The sequence below is a fragment of the Hyaena hyaena genome, unplaced genomic scaffold (genome assembly GCF_003009895.1).
Source record: "Hyaena hyaena isolate Hyena2069 unplaced genomic scaffold, ASM300989v1 scaffold_219, whole genome shotgun sequence".
In the NCBI taxonomy this organism is placed as follows: Eukaryota; Metazoa; Chordata; class Mammalia; order Carnivora; family Hyaenidae; genus Hyaena; species Hyaena hyaena.
In genome coordinates this window covers 1,445,158-1,462,522 of record NW_024080850.1, presented here as the reverse complement: position 1 = coordinate 1,462,522, position 17,365 = coordinate 1,445,158, and the positions used below count along the sequence as shown (strand labels likewise).

General features: G+C 57.2%; 2 protein-coding genes across 9 annotated transcripts in view; one reads left to right on the top strand and one right to left on the bottom strand.

Annotated features, from left to right (window-relative positions):
* The first annotated feature begins 1,823 nt into the window (after positions 1-1,823).
* LOC120238872 (coiled-coil domain-containing protein 74B-like) lies at positions 1,824-7,561 on the top strand. 7 transcript variants are annotated; one of them, XM_039242943.1, is made up of 8 exons: positions 1,824-2,136; positions 3,320-3,361; positions 4,457-4,516; positions 5,507-5,669; positions 6,491-6,668; positions 6,743-6,822; positions 6,904-6,975; positions 7,132-7,561. In XM_039242943.1, the coding sequence occupies exons 1-8, from the start codon at positions 1,887-1,889 to the stop codon at positions 7,268-7,270; spliced, it is 984 nt and encodes a 327-aa protein (XP_039098874.1). In that variant the 5' UTR covers positions 1,824-1,886; the 3' UTR covers positions 7,271-7,561. The 7 variants fall into 7 exon arrangements, with proteins under 7 accessions (XP_039098874.1, XP_039098872.1, XP_039098873.1 ...); XM_039242941.1 differs by having other exon boundaries at positions 7,099-7,561; XM_039242942.1 differs by having other exon boundaries at positions 6,479-6,668.
* A 706-nt stretch (positions 7,562-8,267) lies between these two features.
* Positions 8,268-17,365, bottom strand: part of MED15 (mediator complex subunit 15) — a 70,962-nt gene continuing 61,864 nt past the window's right edge. For both annotated transcript variants that reach the window (XM_039242840.1, XM_039242841.1), the window contains 9 exons: positions 13,429-13,565; positions 13,204-13,331; positions 12,855-12,989; positions 12,702-12,765; positions 11,762-11,828; positions 11,079-11,239; positions 10,812-10,978; positions 10,006-10,104; positions 8,268-9,314 (listed from right to left, as the gene is read on the bottom strand). In XM_039242840.1, the coding sequence (XP_039098771.1) occupies positions 9,178-9,314; positions 10,006-10,104; positions 10,812-10,978; positions 11,079-11,239; positions 11,762-11,828; positions 12,702-12,765; positions 12,855-12,989; positions 13,204-13,331; positions 13,429-13,565 (1,095 nt within the window). In that variant the 3' untranslated portion in view covers positions 8,268-9,177. The remainder of the gene's footprint in view (positions 9,315-10,005; positions 10,105-10,811; positions 10,979-11,078; positions 11,240-11,761; positions 11,829-12,701; positions 12,766-12,854; positions 12,990-13,203; positions 13,332-13,428; positions 13,566-17,365) is intronic.

Genomic DNA, 17,365 nt, shown 5'->3' with positions numbered 1-17,365 from the left:
GAGAGAGAGAGACAGCGTGAGCAGGGGAGGGTCAGAGAGAGAGGGAGACACAGACTCTGAAATAGGCTCCAGGCTCTGAGCTGGCAGTCAGCACAGAGCCCGACNTTTTCAACTTTTCTTCATCAGTTGTTCTATAGTAGCACTAGGAAGCTGTGGCACTGGCCAGTTTACTTTAAAAAAAAAAAACTTCTATGGGGACAAATTAAAATTCTGTCAGTTAAAACTATATGGCAAATTGACTTTTAAGAAATTACTTTCTTGGGATATACAATATAGTAGAACATATAGGGTTTTTTAAAAAATATTTTTATTTATTTCTAGGAGAGAGAGAGAGAGATAACGTGAGCAGGGGAGGGTCAAAGAGAGAGGGAGACACAAGACTCCGAAATAGGCTCCAGGCTCTGAGCTGGCAGTCAGCACAGAGCCCGACGCAGGGCTCGAACCCACGAACCGCGAGATTATGACCTAAGCGAAAGTCGGCCGCTTAACCGACTAAGCCACCCAGGCGCCCCCCCCCTTTTTTAAAATATTTTTATTTAAGCACTTCTTTTTAAAAAGTTTTATTTATTTTGCGAGAAAGAGAGCGTGCTAGTGGAGGAGGGGCAGAGAGAGAGAGAGAGAGGAGAGAGAGAGAGAGGAGAGAGAGAGAGAGAGAGTCCTAAGCAAGCTCCTTGCTCTCAGCATAGAGCTTGACACAGGGCTCGATCTCACAGTTGTGACCTGAGCCAAAATCAAGAGTTGGATACTTAACCAACTGAGCCACTCAGACGCCCCAAGCAGCCCTTCTTTCAAGAGCTGCCTTCGTCCAGTTTGTCTGCTTTTTGTTCTCCATTGTTTCCAGGTAGTTGTTTCATATATTTTGTCCACATTTCATAAAGCGGAAGGTTCTCTTTTGGGTTTTTTTAAAATGTTTTTTAAATTTTATTTATTTCTGAGAGAGAGAGAGAGCAGGGGAGGGTCAGAGAGAGAGGAAGACAAAGAACCCGAAGACAGGCTCCAGGCTCTGAGCTAGCTGTCAGCACAAAGCCTGACGTGAGGCTCGAACCCACAAACCGTGAGATCATGACCTGAGCAGAAGTCGGATGCTTCACCGACTGAGCCACCCAGGCGCCCCGACCTTTCGGTTTTTGAATCTGCAATCCGTATCATCTATTCAAGAAGTGAACTATTAAAATAAACCAGCTTACAAAATTGGATAGTAAGACCTACTGTAAAGGCAGAGGATTATCTGACCTTAATTCAGAGGATGCCTTTTAAAGTCAGAGTGTAAAGGGGCGCCTGGGTGGCTCAACCCGTTAAGCCTCCGACTTCGGCTCAGGTCATGATCTCATGGTTCTGACAGCCAGCTTAGAGCCTGGGGCCTGTTTCAGATTCTGTGTCTCCCTCCCTCTCTGACCTTCCCCTGCTCATACTGTCTCTCTCTCAGAAACAAATAAAACATTAAAAAATAATTTTTTTTTAAGTCAGAGTGTATGAGGGGCGCTTGGGTGGCCCAGTTGGTTAAGTGTCAGACTTTGGCTCAGGTCATGATCTCACCGGTGTGTGGGTTCCAGCTCTGAGCTCCGTGCTGGGCTCTGTGCTGATGGCTCGGAACCTGGAGTCCGCTTCAGATACTGTGTCTGCCTCGCTCTCTGCCCCTTCCCCACTTGCGTCCCGTCTCTCTCTCAAATAAATAAACATTAAGTCAGGGTGTTGAGCTCAAGCAAACTTGACACAGGCCCCACCCCCACCAGGAGCACCGTCTCTCGGGCACCGCAGACCACGCCACGCCGCACGCCACGCCCCCCTCGCGCGAGCCCGTTTCCATGGCTACGCGGCACAAGGCAGGAGGCAGTCGAGCCACCAAGTGGGCGTGCAGCGACGGCAGAGGCGGCGGCAGCGGCGACATGATCGCGGGGGTGGCGGCGGTCGGGCAGCCGCCCCCCAGTTCGGGGCTCCCGGGCTCCCGGGGCGCGTCGCGCCTGCGTCCGCCCGCCATCCTCCAGCCGGGACAGCCCGCCACGCAGGTTGGGCTCAGCGAGGCGCAGAAGCGGATCGTGGACCTGGAGAAGAGCCTGCAGTTCCTGCAGCAGCAGCACTCGGAGACACTGGTCAAGCTCCACGAGGAGATCGAGCACCTCAAGCGGGAGAACAAGGGTGAGTCTGGGAGGCGCGGCCGCGAGTGGGGCGCCTTCCGCGCCTGGGGCCCGAGGGAGACGCAGACCTGCCGCCCCCGGATGCCTCCAGCACCAAAACACTCGTGGACTCTGGAACACGCAGGGTTTAAGGACACAGGGCAGCAAGCCCCACCCCGGGCCCTGCCACGTGGGTCTTGGACTCCCCGCCTCCCCCCTCCCCCTGCCCCAAACCTGGGTCGTCGTGGGCGGGGTCAGCGGGACCGCCCCACCATCTCATGGGGTGGCCTGGCTGTAGCGTTTCCCGCAGTAAGCAGTCTCCTCTCCAGGCAGGTCGGGCCTGCCTGTTCTAAAAAACTTTACGGAAGCAAAAAGTGCGAGTGTACAGCTCAGTGATTTTCACAAACTAAATACAGATCAAGAGGCGACTGCCATTCCCATCCAGCCCCCCCCTGGATACCTCCCCATGCCCCCCCCACCCCCCATCCCCGTCTCCCCAGGGCAGGTCCTTCCTAACTTTGCCCCGCTGGTGGCTCCTCACCGCCTTGGGTCAGGCCTGAAGCAGAAGTTAAGGCCAATCAAGGTGGGACCCTGCTGCCCTCTCTCTTCTCTCTTCTGCTTTAGTCGGAGCTCCTCCCCCTACATGCTTAGTCCTGTATCAGTTTCTCCCCACCTTTCTCCTGTTGCCTTTGTCTGAAGTGCTAGTAGATTAAGGGGTGACCATGATGTTAGGACTCCCTTCTCTTGACATAAGGAGTCTTGAATCTCACACCTGTCCCTCCCTGATGCTCAGGCTGGATGTGGCCAGCCCATGTCCTGGGTGTCACTTATCATTGCTCTGATCGCATTTGCTCATCCATAGCTAGGGGCTCCTGGAGAACTGGGTCATCCTGACTCACCTCTGTTCCCCTGAAGCTGGGGCCCCACCTAGCAGAGGGTGCCCTGCAGATGTCATGGACAGAGGAACGGACTTCTGGCAAGGCTCTCACCCAAGGGCTCTGGCTCAGGGAACAGCTAGAGGCATTCCTGGCCCGAAGGCACCCAGGGTAAAGGCCGGGCCCTTGGGGCAGGGTCCTAGCTGCCAAGATCATGTGTGAGGTCTCTCCGGGGTTCAGCAGGGAAGGGAGTGCACAGGGCAAGCCAAAACCTCTTCTCCCAGAATGGCAGCAGTTTCAAAAATGACCAGAGCGTGTGCTTGCTTTCAGATCTCCATTACAAGCTAATAATGAATCAGAGGCCAAAGAAAGGTAAGACTGAGGCCCTTGGGTGCCTGATGGGAAATTACTTATGTCAGGAGTAGCCCCTCCAGAGTGCTTGTGTCTACCCAGCTCGCTGTACTGGCCTATGTACTATCCCAGTGGGGAGGAATCCCAGGGGGACCTGGACAGACACCACTGCCCCGGGCCATGGTGTGGGTGACTGTTCACCCAAGCACAGCAGGTGGGGCTCTCGGGGGTCACAAGGCCTGAAGTCTATAGTAAGGAAGCAGGGAGAGCAGCTGAGGGTTGGGGCTGCCCAGATCCTGCTTCTGTCCCCCCCCCCCCCCCCGGCCTTGCTGCTCTGCTGGATTCTTTTGCTTGGATTGCTGCTCTGGGAGGCCCCAGGCACTCTCTGAAACGCTGGCAAGCACTGGGCAGCTCCAGCCCTGTGGCTCTGGTCCATCACTTCCTGGCACAGATGGCTTCTGGGGATCCTCCTGCCATCTCCACAGTGACCAAGAGGGCTGGGGGAAGGAAGTGGAGACACAGAGACCTGCAGTCACTTGTCTAAGGCCCTTCCTCTTTGCCTGTCCTCCAGCCCAGCCCAGGGAGACTCAGGCTGTCTTGGGCCTGTTCTCCCCACATACTTTTGGGGCCAAGTCTGACACCAGGAAGTGTCTGAGAGGTGTTAGCCTGAAATGCCCCAGTCTGGGGGTGTCCCAGGGCTCCCTTCCTAGGGGACACGGAATATGGGGGGGGGCTTCCTCCAGAGGGGCAGACAGTTCCAGTGAGCTGTCCTGGGCAAGTGGCAGGGCCCGTTAATGATCCCAGTCCTGCTGGGCCCAGGGTCCCCAGCGGGACATCAGAAGAGGCCATCCTCCCATTCAGGGCCTGCTTCTTTGGGCCCAAGCCCACTGCTTTCTGGATGGCCCTTCCAGAAATCACCTTCCTCTCGGCCTTGGTTCTGCGTCACCAGAGTGGGGGAGGGCTCTGCACAAACACAAACACACAAGCCTGTGGGGCCAGGAGGAAAACACGGGTGGTCTGGCCCCTCACCCACAGCGGGGCACAGAAGTGACTGGGAAAGCTGGGACCGTGGTGCTGCTGCTGCCTTCTCAGACTAACCCTGCGTGTCTCCCACAGGCAGCATTTCTACTTCCAGCTTCCAGTCCATCAAGTCCGTCTCAAATTCGACCTCGTCAGGTGGGTATGCCAGCACCCTCAGTGAACTCGGGGTCAGCGGGAGGTGAGCGGGGAGGGGGGGGAAGGCACGTACCCCACCAGGGCCCTAGGCCCTGATGGCCAGTGTGGGGTGCTGACCAGATGACTGGACCTTTGCCAGGCTTTGTGGACTTAAGGGGCAGCTGAAGGGAGACAGGTAGGGTGGCTGCCAGGTGACACTAGCAGGAAGGAGCCAAGGGGGGGTGACAGGACTGTGGGTTGGCCAGAGGGAGACAACAAAAGCCTGGTGGGCTTGGCTACAAAGGGAGTGAACGTCAGATCACCGTGGGGCACAAGGTCCTGTGGCAGGCACACCCTGACATACAAAGAGAGGAGCTCCTGAGCCTCCCTTAGTGGACTTCCAAGGGCAGCCTGGCAGAAGCCCTTGGTCATGTCCCCTTGCAAGCAGGCAGGATGCAGGTGGGACTGGCCCTGCCTAGAGTTTTGGGCTTGTGTCCTCTGCACGGCAAGGGGAGCCAATAGCCTCTTCTCCGCACTCTGCCTCCCTGAGGCCAGGCATCCTCCCCAGGAGCGGCCCTTGCCCCTTCCATGCAGGGCCCAGGCAGGCCGCGGGCCTTGTCCTTGGAAAGGAAGTCTGTGCAGGCCGGGTCCCAGAACACTCGGTTTCATTTTGCCCCAAATGGGGTGCTGCTTCAGAGTCAGGGAACAGCTGTGAGGCCACCCTGAGCCCTGGACCTCCCTGAGGCTTGGGAGACTGACCTAGTACAGGTCAGGCGGGAGCCAGCTTCTAGCGCAGCAGTAGTTTTAGACCACTCAGCAGGCACCACACAGACCCCCTTTCTGGGTCTCCTGGCAGCCCCCACAATGGGACTCTTGTCATCTCTCCTTTGCAAGGAGGAAACTGAGGCAGGGGGCAGGCGCTCCTTGGGCACGCATAGCCAATCCTGGAGGAGTTGGGCACTGGCTCTTGATGCCCACAGTGTGACTGCCCTGTCTGGGTCTGATCTACAGCCAACTCTCAAGGAAAGGCCAGGCCCCAGCCCAGCTCCTCCAAGAAGCAAGACTCGAAAGCTGACGTTCCCCAGAAGATGGACTTGGATGAGGAAACCCCGGCTGGTGCTCTGTTTCACAACAGCAAGCTAGACAAAGCCCCAGGGGTGCGGGGGCAGGCCAAGTAAGGGCTCACCTGCACCCCACGGGCCCAGCGTTGCATTTAGTAGGTTCACATTCTGGAACCAGAGAGCTGCTTTGTCCTTCCAAACGGGTCAGTCAGTCTCCAGAGTGAAAGCAGATTCACTCCAGGCAGGCCCATCTGGTGGCCACTGCCCTGTGCTGACCTGAGCCCACATGAGGGTGCGACAGCAGCCCTGAAACTAATTTCTCACAGAAATGAAACAAAGTAACTTGGCCCTTAAATTAGTTTGCTTTTCACCAAGAGAACAAACAAGTCAAAAGCACAACAATAAGTCGGGTTCCTGGGCTCACCCAGGGAAGTGTGCTTGGCCTCTGCAAGGCACACAGCCCGCAGGCCAGAGCAAGCCCAGGGGTACCACCTGTTTCTGGGACTTCCCTGGAAAGCAGCAGTGAACCTGGACTTGGCATCCAAAGAGACCCTGTTGTCCCCAGGGTAGTGCAGCCAGCAGGACAGGGTCCTGCTTCTCTGCACGGTCCTACTTAGAGCCCCTCTCAACCAGCTCCACAGGTGTGGGGTCAGGACTGAGAGCAGCCACATAGCTTGAGCCACAGCTGACCCTCAGGCACCTTGAGAGGGAAGGGATGGGCCCAGATCACAGCTGGCACCAGAGACACCCCCACCCCCACCACCTGGTGCCCGGAGAACCCTGGTCAGCAGAAGGGAACCAGGAGGCTGTGTGGACACACCCCTCACCCTCACACCAGCCTCATACTGGTGTGGGTGCTGCCCTCCAGAGAGGTGGTGGGTGGTTAGACCAATCCTGGCGGGCTAGCTCTGGGCTGCTGTAGTGCCTGTTCCAGAGATGAAGATGCGGAGACCTCCAATTCAGCAGCCACCTGGGTAGCGGGCAGCCAGCACAAGGGCAAGCAGCCCCCTGCCATGAACCTGCCCCTGCCCCTGCGCAAGCCCACCACACTTCAGCAGTGCGAGGTGGTCATCCGCCAGCTATGGAATGCCAACTTCCTGCAGGCCCAAGAGGTGAGGCTTGGGCAGAGGGGGCCCCGGTGCCCCCGTAGGGCCCGCCCATTGCCTCTCTTCTCTCTGCCTTCCAGTTGCAGCACCTCAAGGCCCTCCTGGAAAGGAACCAGAGGCCCAAGGCTGCATCCGAGGAGGCTGGCCCCAGATCTCCCAAGTGAGTGACCCTGCGTGGCCCCCACTGCATCCCAGTGAGGCTTGCTCCTTTGGGGCTCATTACTGACTCCTCCTTCACCAGGGACCAGGAGGCCCTTCATCAGGGAGCCATGCAGTTCCCCAAGGTCCCCACCAAGGGCATCCCCCAAAAATGGTGAGTCCCACTGGCAGGAGGAGGGTGGGGTGGTTTCCAAGCCCAGTACAGAAGGGGTTGGGACAGCTCAGTACCTTGCCTGGGGCCCCTGCTGCCACCCAAGTCTCTGCTCCTGCTCCCAAGGGCACCTGCAGTGACCTCCCTCTGCCCTACCAGCCTGATTCTGAGCCCCATGCCTGTGGCAGAGCGCTCCATCCTGCCCGCGCTGAAGCAGACCCTGAAGAGTAACTTTGCTGAGCGGCAGAAAAGGCTGCAGGTGATGCAGAACCGGCGGCTGCACCGCTCTGTGCTCTGAGCCGGGTGGCATGTGTCTGCGCCTGCGCAGTGGGTCGGGGCCAGGCCAATGACCTACAGCTGGGGACGCTAATCCTCTCTAGCTAGCACTTCAAAAGAATTTAGGCCAAGCGGAATTCCAGATAGGCAAAACTCATGGCAGATAAAGTACTTGGTTGGTCTCAGAACTGAGAAACTGTTTCTTTTCTTGCTCAGTACTTTGCTATTCTGCATCTACACAAAAACACATTATTAAATAAGTATTACCCTACCTGTTGAAGACTGGAAATAAAGTTCGTTTATTCACTTGTGAGCCTCATCCCTCACTGCTATCCGGCATCGCTGCCCTGCCCTGTGCCCGCAGCTCTGCTCCATGTGGCTTGGTGTGTGTGTGTGTGGGGGGGCACTGGGCAGTCACCAGGGCTTGTCCAGGGCCTGGTGGCTGCCCTGCACCACATGCAGGCATAGCATGCAGTCTTCTCCAAGTGCAGGGGGTTTCCTGGCCCTTGGCTGGGCTGGGTCTGCCTTCCAGGCACAAGGGCAAGTTGCTTTTCCCTGCCACAGTGCTGTCTAGCCTCCACACCAACAATCCCAGGTGATGAGCCATCCTACTGAGCCTGCCTTCCACTATGGAGGGCCACGGCCACGGGAGAACGGTCCTCTCCAGGGCACTGGGGCCCCACCCTGACATTGCCACCCAAGAGCCTCACCAACCCTTCACTCACCAGAACCGCAGCTTCCTATGTCATGGGTGTGGTCAGTTTGGTGTCAACCCTCTTCTGACCCCACTGGCCATCTCCTCAGTGCTAATCTCTGCTTCTTCTTTCTTTGGGCAACAGGAGCTTTGCCAGAAACCTTGGGGTAAACCAGGATGGGGTACTGATACCGCCAAAAAAGGGTGAACTAAGGTCTAGGTGTCCATGGCCATCTCCAAGGTGGGGAGTCTGGCTCAGCCCTGACAGTGTACCTCACTGGACAGTGCTCCCAGACTTCTGGGAGGGGACACAGTGACAAATTCATGACAAACACAGGAATAATAAATTTATTATAAGAACCACAGATGACACGGTAGTGCACATACAAAAGGGGAAACCTTTCATTGCCAGAGGGCTGGTGGGCTGACTCCCTGTCAGGGATCCTTCACTCTCTAGAGTGGCTCTGAGGACACCAGGTCCTGAGGATGCCGCCCTGACCCATGAACAGGCCCAAATGCCCTATGAGTGGGCGTGGTGCCAGGTACAGGATCCACCCAGGTGTCCCTGCTCCCCAGGTACCCCCACAGTGCTGAGCAGACCCCCATGGCTTAAAGGGAGAATGCCAGGAGGTTATGAGGCCCAGGTGATGGCAGAGGATTCCCAACTGCCTGCAGGCCGACTTTCCCTCTGAGATGCAGCAGGTGCCCTTGGATCCAGGAGCTTCCCTGTGGCGTGCCCCACAGGGCAATGGTGGAAGGGTCTAAACCCAAAACTGTGACCAGAGAATTCTGTGTGTGTTTTCACGGTTTCTTTCCTATACCCTCCATGTTCCCCTACAGAAACAAAAAGTTTTCTGGCACATACACAAGAGGCTCTAACAAGACCCTGAGTTCTCCCCCAGGTTACTGAGGAAGGACATGGGCCCTGGAGAAGCCGAGGGGACAGCAGCCCAAGGAGGAGCACACAGGGCTGAGGCCTGTCCGACTCCTGGGGTAGGAGGAGGTCCCAACCCCACCACTGAAGTAGCCAGCTCCACAGCCACCTGCCCCAGTCACGTACAAGTATGAGAAAATGTTTGGCAGGTCCCCAAGGCAGAAGATAAAAGCAGGAAAGCTAATCTAAGCCCAGGCTCTCTATGGGAGCCAACACCTAGAAATGTCCAACATGAGGCGCATGTCCTCTGTGGCCCTGACAAGGCTGCCGGCTACCCCCATGGTCCCCAGTGGGTGGGTGGCTAGGCAGCGGAGAGACAGGCCTGGTGGATGCTCTGCGCCCAGGTGTTGAGCAGGGCTGTGACTGAGTGCTTGTCGGGGAGCTGCAGCAGCCTCGAGGTCATGCACCGGTGCACCGACTGCAGGAAGGGGTTGGCGTCTGCAACAGAGCAGTGAGCCCTGAGTGCCACTGTGCCTTCTGCCAGGACAGCCAGCACTGGGCCTGGCCCTGGGCCACACAAGCAACTCTCTATGAAGGGCTGCCCCACAGACACAGGGCTGGCATCTGGGGCATTCCACCCAGCCAACATGACCAGGATGCCATCTCGCACACATAGCGGGGTGGCCAACACGGTCCTCTCCCAGGCCCATGCGGTAGTGGAGAACTAGAATGTGAACAGGTCTGGAGCCCAGGGCTTTCTCCCAAGGACAGCTTTGGGATTCCAGCCCTATGCACCAGCTGTGCGCTGCAGGGATCACCAACAGGGATCTCTCTGGGCCTCTGGCTTGAAGCCATGATGCCCAGATGGGTCTCCATGAGCCCAAGCTCCTTCTGTACTCCCACATCAGCCTTGCAGAGCCCCACAAAGGCGGCTGGACTTGCTTGCCTCTCACTCACTAAACGTGACTGCCCTGCAGACACAGGATGGACAGCGACCCCTTCTTCCCCAAGTAACTTCTGGGCAACCTACTCCTGTCCAGAAAAGGGCAGCAGAGAAAGGGGAGGAAAGGCGTCACCTGTGGGGCACAGAGGAAATCTTGGTTTCCCGGAGCTGAACCCCCCGCACCCCCACGCCAGGGCCCCTAGGCAGCAGCCATGAGGCCTCCCCACGGCTGTCCTCTCGGCTCACCGTACTGGCACTGCCTGTCAATCCATAGCGGGCTCTGGGCGGGGTAGTCGGCAGGCACACTGAGCTCCAGCGGCGGCACGCTTGGGAGATCCTTGTCATCTGCAACACATGTGGCTGTGCCTGTGACCCAGCCCCGGGCTACCCTGCTTCATAGCCCTGCTCTAAACAGGGCTCTTCTTCTGGGGCGCCTGGGTGGCTTAGTCGGTTAAGCGTCCAACTTTCGCTTAGGTCATGATCTCGCGGTTCGTGGGTTCGAGCCCCGCGTCGGGCTCTGTGCTGACTCTGCCAGCTCAGAGCCTGGAGCCTGTTTCAGTCTGTGACTCCCTCTCTCTCTGACCCTCCCCTGCTCACGCTGTCTCCCTCTCTCTCTTAGAAATAAATAAAACATTAAAAAAATAAAAAAATAAACAAACGGGGCTCTTCATATCCCAAAAGGTTCTGGTGAGGTTTGCTGCAGTGTGGAGGTCCCTGATTCCCGGGCTTCCACATCTCCCTAAGGCCTCCAGCGAGCACAGCCATATCTGGGAGGGAGGGAGGGCTTCTCTGGCAGGCCGGTGAGAGGTTAAGAGTCAGTGGGCCCAGGGCTCTGCCTCAGAGCACATCCCGGGCCAGGTATGTGTGAAGATCCAGGAAGACATGGGGATGGTGGGCTTCAGTGTGTGGTGTGAGCATGCCTGTCTGTGGGAGGCCAAGGGAATGTCCACATAGAGAGCATACGGGCCTGGGCTGGGCCTGCTCTGGGGCCCTGGGCTGTAATTCAGGACTCACCCTCCCACAGCACCAGCCCCACCCTCCCCTGTACGCACCCAACTTGCATATCAGGTGGACGGTGCCGTTGTTACTGCAGTGAGATGGGTCCAAGTTCACCAAGAACTTAGGGTCTAATCTGGCCACCTCCCCCTGCAGCACATTAGGGATGCTCTGCCGCTCATCATCTTCAAACCTACGCTTCCGAGTACACACCACCGGGGCCCTGGAGGAGACCACTATGGTCACCACACCGGACTAGGCTGTGGCCCATGGCCCACACTGCCCACCACCCACTTCAAGGCTGAACCCTGGGATGTACGTACGTGATGGGTGGGCCGTGGATGGCTGTCATGGCCGGCACAAATGTGCGGTACAGGGAGTGGTTAAAGACGGGTGAGCGGATATTGGCCAGGACGGCATCCAGGAGCGGCTGGCACAGGTACTGCTGCTTGGTTGGTGGCACCGGGGGCGGTGGGGGTGTGGGCTGGGACAGGATGGGGAGCGGGGAGGTCAGCAGCCCACTCTCGGGGAGGCTTTCCAAACCCGAGGTCCTCATCCTCACAGCCAGATTTCCACGGCTTCCCCACAACCTCTGCCCCCCGAGAGACAAATACAGCTGATCTTGGATGCATTCTCCTGCCTTCTGCAGCCTTGACCTTCCCCAGAGTCCCCTTCCCCCAGGGCTTGGCCTTGGGGGCTAGGCAGAGCTGGGTAGAGGCCTGATGGTGGAGATGGGTATACAAGAAAGCCCACGAGCCTGGGGGCTACAGAAAGCACCCCAAGACCACAGCCACAGGGCGACTTCTCCCATGTTCCCACATATGCTCTCCTTCCGCATAGCAGACTTGACCTGGAGGAAGACTCCTGGGCAAGGTCCCCAGGCTGAGCAGCATGGCCCCTCTGCCCACTTCTGATTGTGAAGGCTTCTCTCAGCTTGTGGTTCTGAGTTCTCCCTACAGCTGCCTGTGGCCCTTTGAACACCACCAGGCCATGGTGCCCCACTCACCACTGCCATGTCATTTTTGAGCTTCTCCAGGGCAATCTCACACTTCTGGAGTGTTTTCAGGGGGCACCTATGGGGAGAGGGATGTGACTGATCCTGTGCACTCAAAGATGAGGCGTCAATGGCTCTTGAGTACTCATCCCAACCGCTCCCTGCCTAGCTTGTCCTAGTATGGATGGAATCAGCCATGGCCATCAGAATCCCCCACAGGAGCCCCAGCCATTGATCAGCTATTCCTAGACCCAGAGTATAAGGCAAGATGGTCCCACACTCAAGAGCTGTCTAGTCCTGCTGGTTAGAATAGGGCATAAACGTGATGGCTCAGGGGGAGAGACAGAGGCCACGCCCCTGTTCCCCAGCCCTATAATCCCAAAGAGGGATCAATCCTAGAGGGCTTGAGGGCCGCCCAGCTCCAACAGGCCTAGTTCTGCAGTTTCTATCATTTTTTCCCAGTAAATAGAACAGAGAGGATCTTCTAGAAGGGAGCACAGCCTAAACTGACGCAGAAATAGGGACAGAACCCAAAGGCCAGTCCAAGAGAACAGTTCTGCAGAGCTGGCCAGTCGCTGGTGTTCAGAGCAGCGCAGCTGGTAGGTGAGGGCAGGGTGTGTGTCCGTGCTGTGAACCTGGGGCTCCAGTGCCTTCTCAAGGAGTCATCTCATTTCATTTCCACAGCCAACCCGGGTAAGCCACAGCCACTCCTTTTGCAGCAGGTAACTGAGATGCAGTCACTTACCAAACGCCACTGGCCAAGTCAGGGGTAGGGCAGAGGCTGGGTGTGGCAAAGGCAGGGGGCCAGGGGCTTGGAGGCACCTGTCAAGGCCCGAGGCCCCTTCTCTAAACTCTGTATCACCACCAAACGCCCATCCAAGGCTGGGTTAACCAAGCCGCCAGACACGGGCAGAGCACCGTCCCTCCCCCAGGAGCCAGGGGCAAAACTTACCGCTTAGAGGGATCTGTCAGGATGTCCAGAAGGCTCTTCATCTTACTCAGATCCTTTTTTCTGTCTGGGACAGAGAGGGGCCTCTAAGACACGTGCCTGGGGTACTTGTACCCCTCCCCCCTCTGCTGCACCCCTGCCCTGGCCCAGCCGCACCTTCGTTCTTATCAATCTTGTTGATCATACGGCGCAGGGGCTCGATGTACTTGGACAGCTGCTTCAGCTTGTCCAGGTACTGCTGCTCCTCGGCCTGGCTGGAGCCAGCTGGGCTCATGACCGAGCTTGGATTCACTGCAGAACACGTGGTGAACACGGCTTCAGCCCACAAGGCCAGGCTCTCTGCAAACCCTCAGGGTGGGGGATCTAGGGCTCCCTCACCCCATTATAAGCCGAGGCCACCAGAGGGCAAGGGGCGAACCTCAGCACCTCGACCCACAGGGCTGTGTGTGTGGGTTACACAATTGGCTCTGGTCCTTGGATCACACCCACCCCAGGCCCGACTCACCAGGGGTGTTTAAAGGTCCTGGAGAGGGAACGCTGAAGTTCTGCGGGGTGCGAGCCGTCACTGGACTCTGGGAGGGCTGTGGTGAGGGGCTGGGCAGGAAGCTACTGGGGGAAGGGGCAGGGCCAGAGCTGCAGCAAAGCAAAAACAGGCGCACCTGTGAGCTGGGGCACGAGGCGGGGCCCACCCTGGGAGCCAGGCGGGGAGGGCCACCCCGGCCAGGCCTACCTGACGTTGGAGTTGGGCTGCGAGCTGGGCTGGCCAGGTTGCGGGGACGGCTGGGGGGGAGGGGGCATCGACTGCGGGGTCTGCACCTGCTGGCCCGGCGATGGTGAGGACAGCATGGTGAGGCTGCTCTGGCTGACCTGGAAGTGGAGGGGGCTCAGCCTGCTCGCCTGCCACACACTCTCACTCCTGCTGCGCCCTTGCTCCCTCCCCCCACCCCAGGCCCTCGGACTCCATCTGCACAAACAAGACCCTTTCCCTCTCGGCCTCACCCACACACCCTCCTTCAGACGCCCTACCCTGTGAATACAAACAGAGCACAGCTTCCCACCCTGAGGATGGACACGAGTCCACGATAACTGAGGCGCTGGCCAAAAGGCCAGGCTGGGTAGCCCTTGCTCCTTGGCAGGGAGACCATAAAGTCTACTGGCTTCTAAGCTGGGACAGGACATTCCTATGTGTCTGCCTCACAGGTGTGGGAGCCAGAGAAGCCTGGGGCCTCGGATGGTGCCGCCCAGCCTCCCTAGCCTGTGGCGCTCTCATCTGTGCCCCTGTGAGGAACGCGCTCTGTGACAGATGGGACCGCCTTCCTACCTGCTTCCACGAGCCCCCTCAGCCATCAGGCCACAGTGGGAGGATGTGTCTCAGGTTTAATGGGAGCAAAGCGGCCCCATTGTCAGCCCTTGTCAGCGCACGAAGCCTGAGGATCCTCAGTCTGGAGGCTGAGTGAGCCTCACAGAGAGCTGCCTCGCCCAGGATGTGGTGATGGTAGCATAAAGGCCCGGCCAGGCCTAATCCAAACGCCCTGCCAGTTTCAGAGCTTCAAGGGTCGGCGGTGGTGGCTTCTCCCACTCTAGTCAGGCTCCTGAGCATCCCCTCAGAGCCTGCTTCCTGAAGCCCAGCCCACCACCCCCACCCCCAACTCTTGGACCATCCAGTTCTGCAGATGAACTCTGAACACTTCTCCCAGGGCACCCCAGACACTGGTGCCATCTGGGGCCACCGCTCCATGGCTCCCTCCCACATACTCCTCTGCCATAGTGCTAGGGGGACTGGGTTAGGATCACTCTGGGGGTTGCTAGTCTCTTGGTCCTTGAGTCAGGGAATAAAAAAAAGTATCTGGAAGAACCCAGATCTCACCAGGAAAACAGGATGCCCGCCCATTCTCCTGGCTGGGCAAGGGGCCCTGGCCCTTCTCCCAGTATTCCAGAGGAAGCCCTTAGAGTGAAACATTGTCCCCCTCCCACGGAGGGTGCAGGCCAGAGAAGCTACATGGGACGCTGGCATGGTGGGGGGCATGGAGGCTACATTATCACACTTCTAACACAGTGGGGTCAGAGCGGTGCCAAACCCAAGCCGCTGGCCCACCGGCATGTCAGCAAACAGAATGAGCTGTCCCACCACCTGTGACTAGGCCCTAGGCCCGGGAGCAAAGGGACAGGAACACACAAGCTCAGGCCTCCAGCTGCTGGGTCCAGCTGCTCTGCCAAGTGAAGCAAAATGGTCCTAGGTGATTCACACTGATGTCAGCAAGGTCAGAAACGGGGCCTAGGGCAGCTTTGTGTGCTGAGCTGAACTAAGTGCAGCAGATTTCTCCCAGGCAGAACTTGCCTTCACAGTGCTGGGATACACTGAATCCCAGGGCAGGCCGCATGCCCTCCATCCCCCCGGCACTGGAAAATAGGCTCTAGAATCCACTCAGGTACGAACAAACTCCTAGGATTAGGAAGGTGAACAGGCCATCTTGGAAGAGCCCATGTAGAGAAGCGGATGGTGCCAAGAGGAAGCAGCACAGGCCCTGGGACCCCACATCCTGGGCCCGGTCTGCTAGGTATGGGAACTCTCCTTAGCTTCTGCTCTAGCACATGTCCCTTCCAGAAGGTGTTTGGCTCCATTCTTCAGTCTAAAGCTGGTGCTTCTCTGAAGGGAAATGAGACATCTGCAGGGTGTCACGGCCGGCACAAAGCCACTGCAATGCAAAGGCCACTGTCCAGTTCACTTCCCACCTAAATGTATGAAGCTGTATTTAAAAATTTTTTTAATGTTTATTTTTGAGAGAGAGACCGAGCGTGAGCGGGGAGTGGCAGAGAGAGGGAGACACAGACATCTTAGCAGGCTCCAGGCTGAGCTGTCAGCACAGAGCTACACACGGGGCTCGAACCCACGAGCCGTGAGAACATGACCTAAGCTGAAGTCGAATGCCCAACTGAGCCACTCAGACGCCCCTGAAGCTGTATTTTAAAAGGCACCTGGGCGGCTCAGTCGGTTAAGCATTCAACTTTGGCTCAGGTCATAATCTCATGGTTCATAAGGTTGTGCCCTGCAATGGTGTCTCTGCTGTCAGTACAGAGCCCATTTCAGATCCTGTCTCTTTCTCTCTCTGCTCCTCCCCCATTCGTGCTCATGCACCCTCTCTCTCAAAAAGAAATAAAACATTTAAAGAAAAGTAGGGGTGCCTGAGTAGCTCAATCAGTTAAGCGTCCAACTGTGGTTCAGGTCATGATCTCACAGTTTGTGGGTTTGAGCCCTGCGTCAGGCTCTGTGCTCGGAACCTGCTTCGGATTCGTGTCTCATTCTCTCTCTGCCCCTCCCCTGCTTGTGCTCTCTCTCTCAAAAATAAACAGTTTTCAAAAATTATATAAAGAAATCAAAGGCACTGTCAGCACTCAGACCATGGGGCAAAAGGGCACACTTTCCCCACACCCTTTGCTTCTGGGCTCCATGGAGCCACTGACTGCACACAGCTCCCCTAGGCATTATGGTCCACATGGCACAGGGAACAGAGGCCTGCCCAGGCCCGGGGCACAAGCTCAGTGCTTCTGCATCCTCCCCTGAGCCTGCCTTATATCCAGCTTCAGGCTCCCCACGGCCACTCTCCAGGCTGCCACAGGAAACCCCTAGGTTCCCAATATCCAATCCAGATCTCTTTGCATCTGACAACTCCCATGCAAAAATGCCCAATTCAGTTGGCAGCAAACATATGCCCCTTCCTAAGCCTTTAGGATCCCCTTCCAGAACGCCCAAGGCTCCTAGGCCTCCTAAATCCCAAGATTCTACAGACGCATCCCGGATGAGGGGCAGCTATGCAAAGGCCTCTGTTAAGAAATGGCCTAGGAAGGCGCCTGGGTGGCTTAGTTGGATAAGCATCTGACTTCAGTCAGGTCATGATCTCACGTTCTGTAAGTTCGAGCGCCACATTGGGCTCTGTGCAGACAGAGCCTGGAGCCTCCTTCGGATTCTGTGTCTCCTCTCTCTGCCTCTTCTCAACTCATGCTCTGTCTCTCTCTGCTTCTCAAAAATGAATAAATGTTTAAAAATTTTAAAAAAAGAAAGAAAGAAAAGAAAAGACACTTGCTTGTGGCCTAGCAAGGTGACAAATGAGATAGGATCCCCTCCCCCCAAGTCTTCAGGTTTATATCCGGTCTAGCCAGCTTCTGGGGCAGAGGGGAGCAAGATGGCTGTGCCCTATTAGTGACATATCAAGTCCTCCAGAAGGGAGAACTGGTGACCCAGCTCTGCATTTTCCCTCACTGGGCATGTTCTTCTGCAAGAGGCACAAGTATGTCTGTCGCAGGAGCTAGTACACGCCACGGGACACTAGTGCTATACTCCTAGGGGAGGGAGCTCTGAGTGCCTGCCTGCTGTCACCTGCATGTCACATATGGAAAGTGGGAGTTCAGAGGGAAGTGACTTGCTCAAGGTCACAGGGCTAGTGGAGGAGTACAGGCATCTCAGTAACATCTACTTTCCTAGGGAGCAAGGACAAGTGTCTGGGAAGAGACCCTGCACAATGCTCCAAAGGAGTAGGAGGGGAAGGCAGGGTTCAAGCAGAGGGGACACAGCCAGAGCACAGGGGGGCAGCAGGGCCAGGCTGTGGGCTGCAGGGCAGAAAGGCAGGTTTGGGGAGCTGTGTGCTATGACATAATCTCAGGAGAGGCTG

Bases quoted from the DNA above. Each gene is read 5' to 3' on its own strand.
- LOC120238872 (XM_039242938.1), top strand. From the start codon at position 1,887: ATGATCGCGGGGGTGGCGGCGGTCGGGCAGCCGCCCCCCAGTTCGGGG. The intron at 5,670-6,478 runs GTAAGGGCTCAC...GGGCTGCTGTAG, and splicing joins GGGGTGCGGGGGCAGGCCAA to TGCCTGTTCCAGAGATGAAG. The intron at 6,823-6,903 runs GTGAGTGACCCT...CTCCTTCACCAG, and splicing joins GCTGGCCCCAGATCTCCCAA to GGACCAGGAGGCCCTTCATC.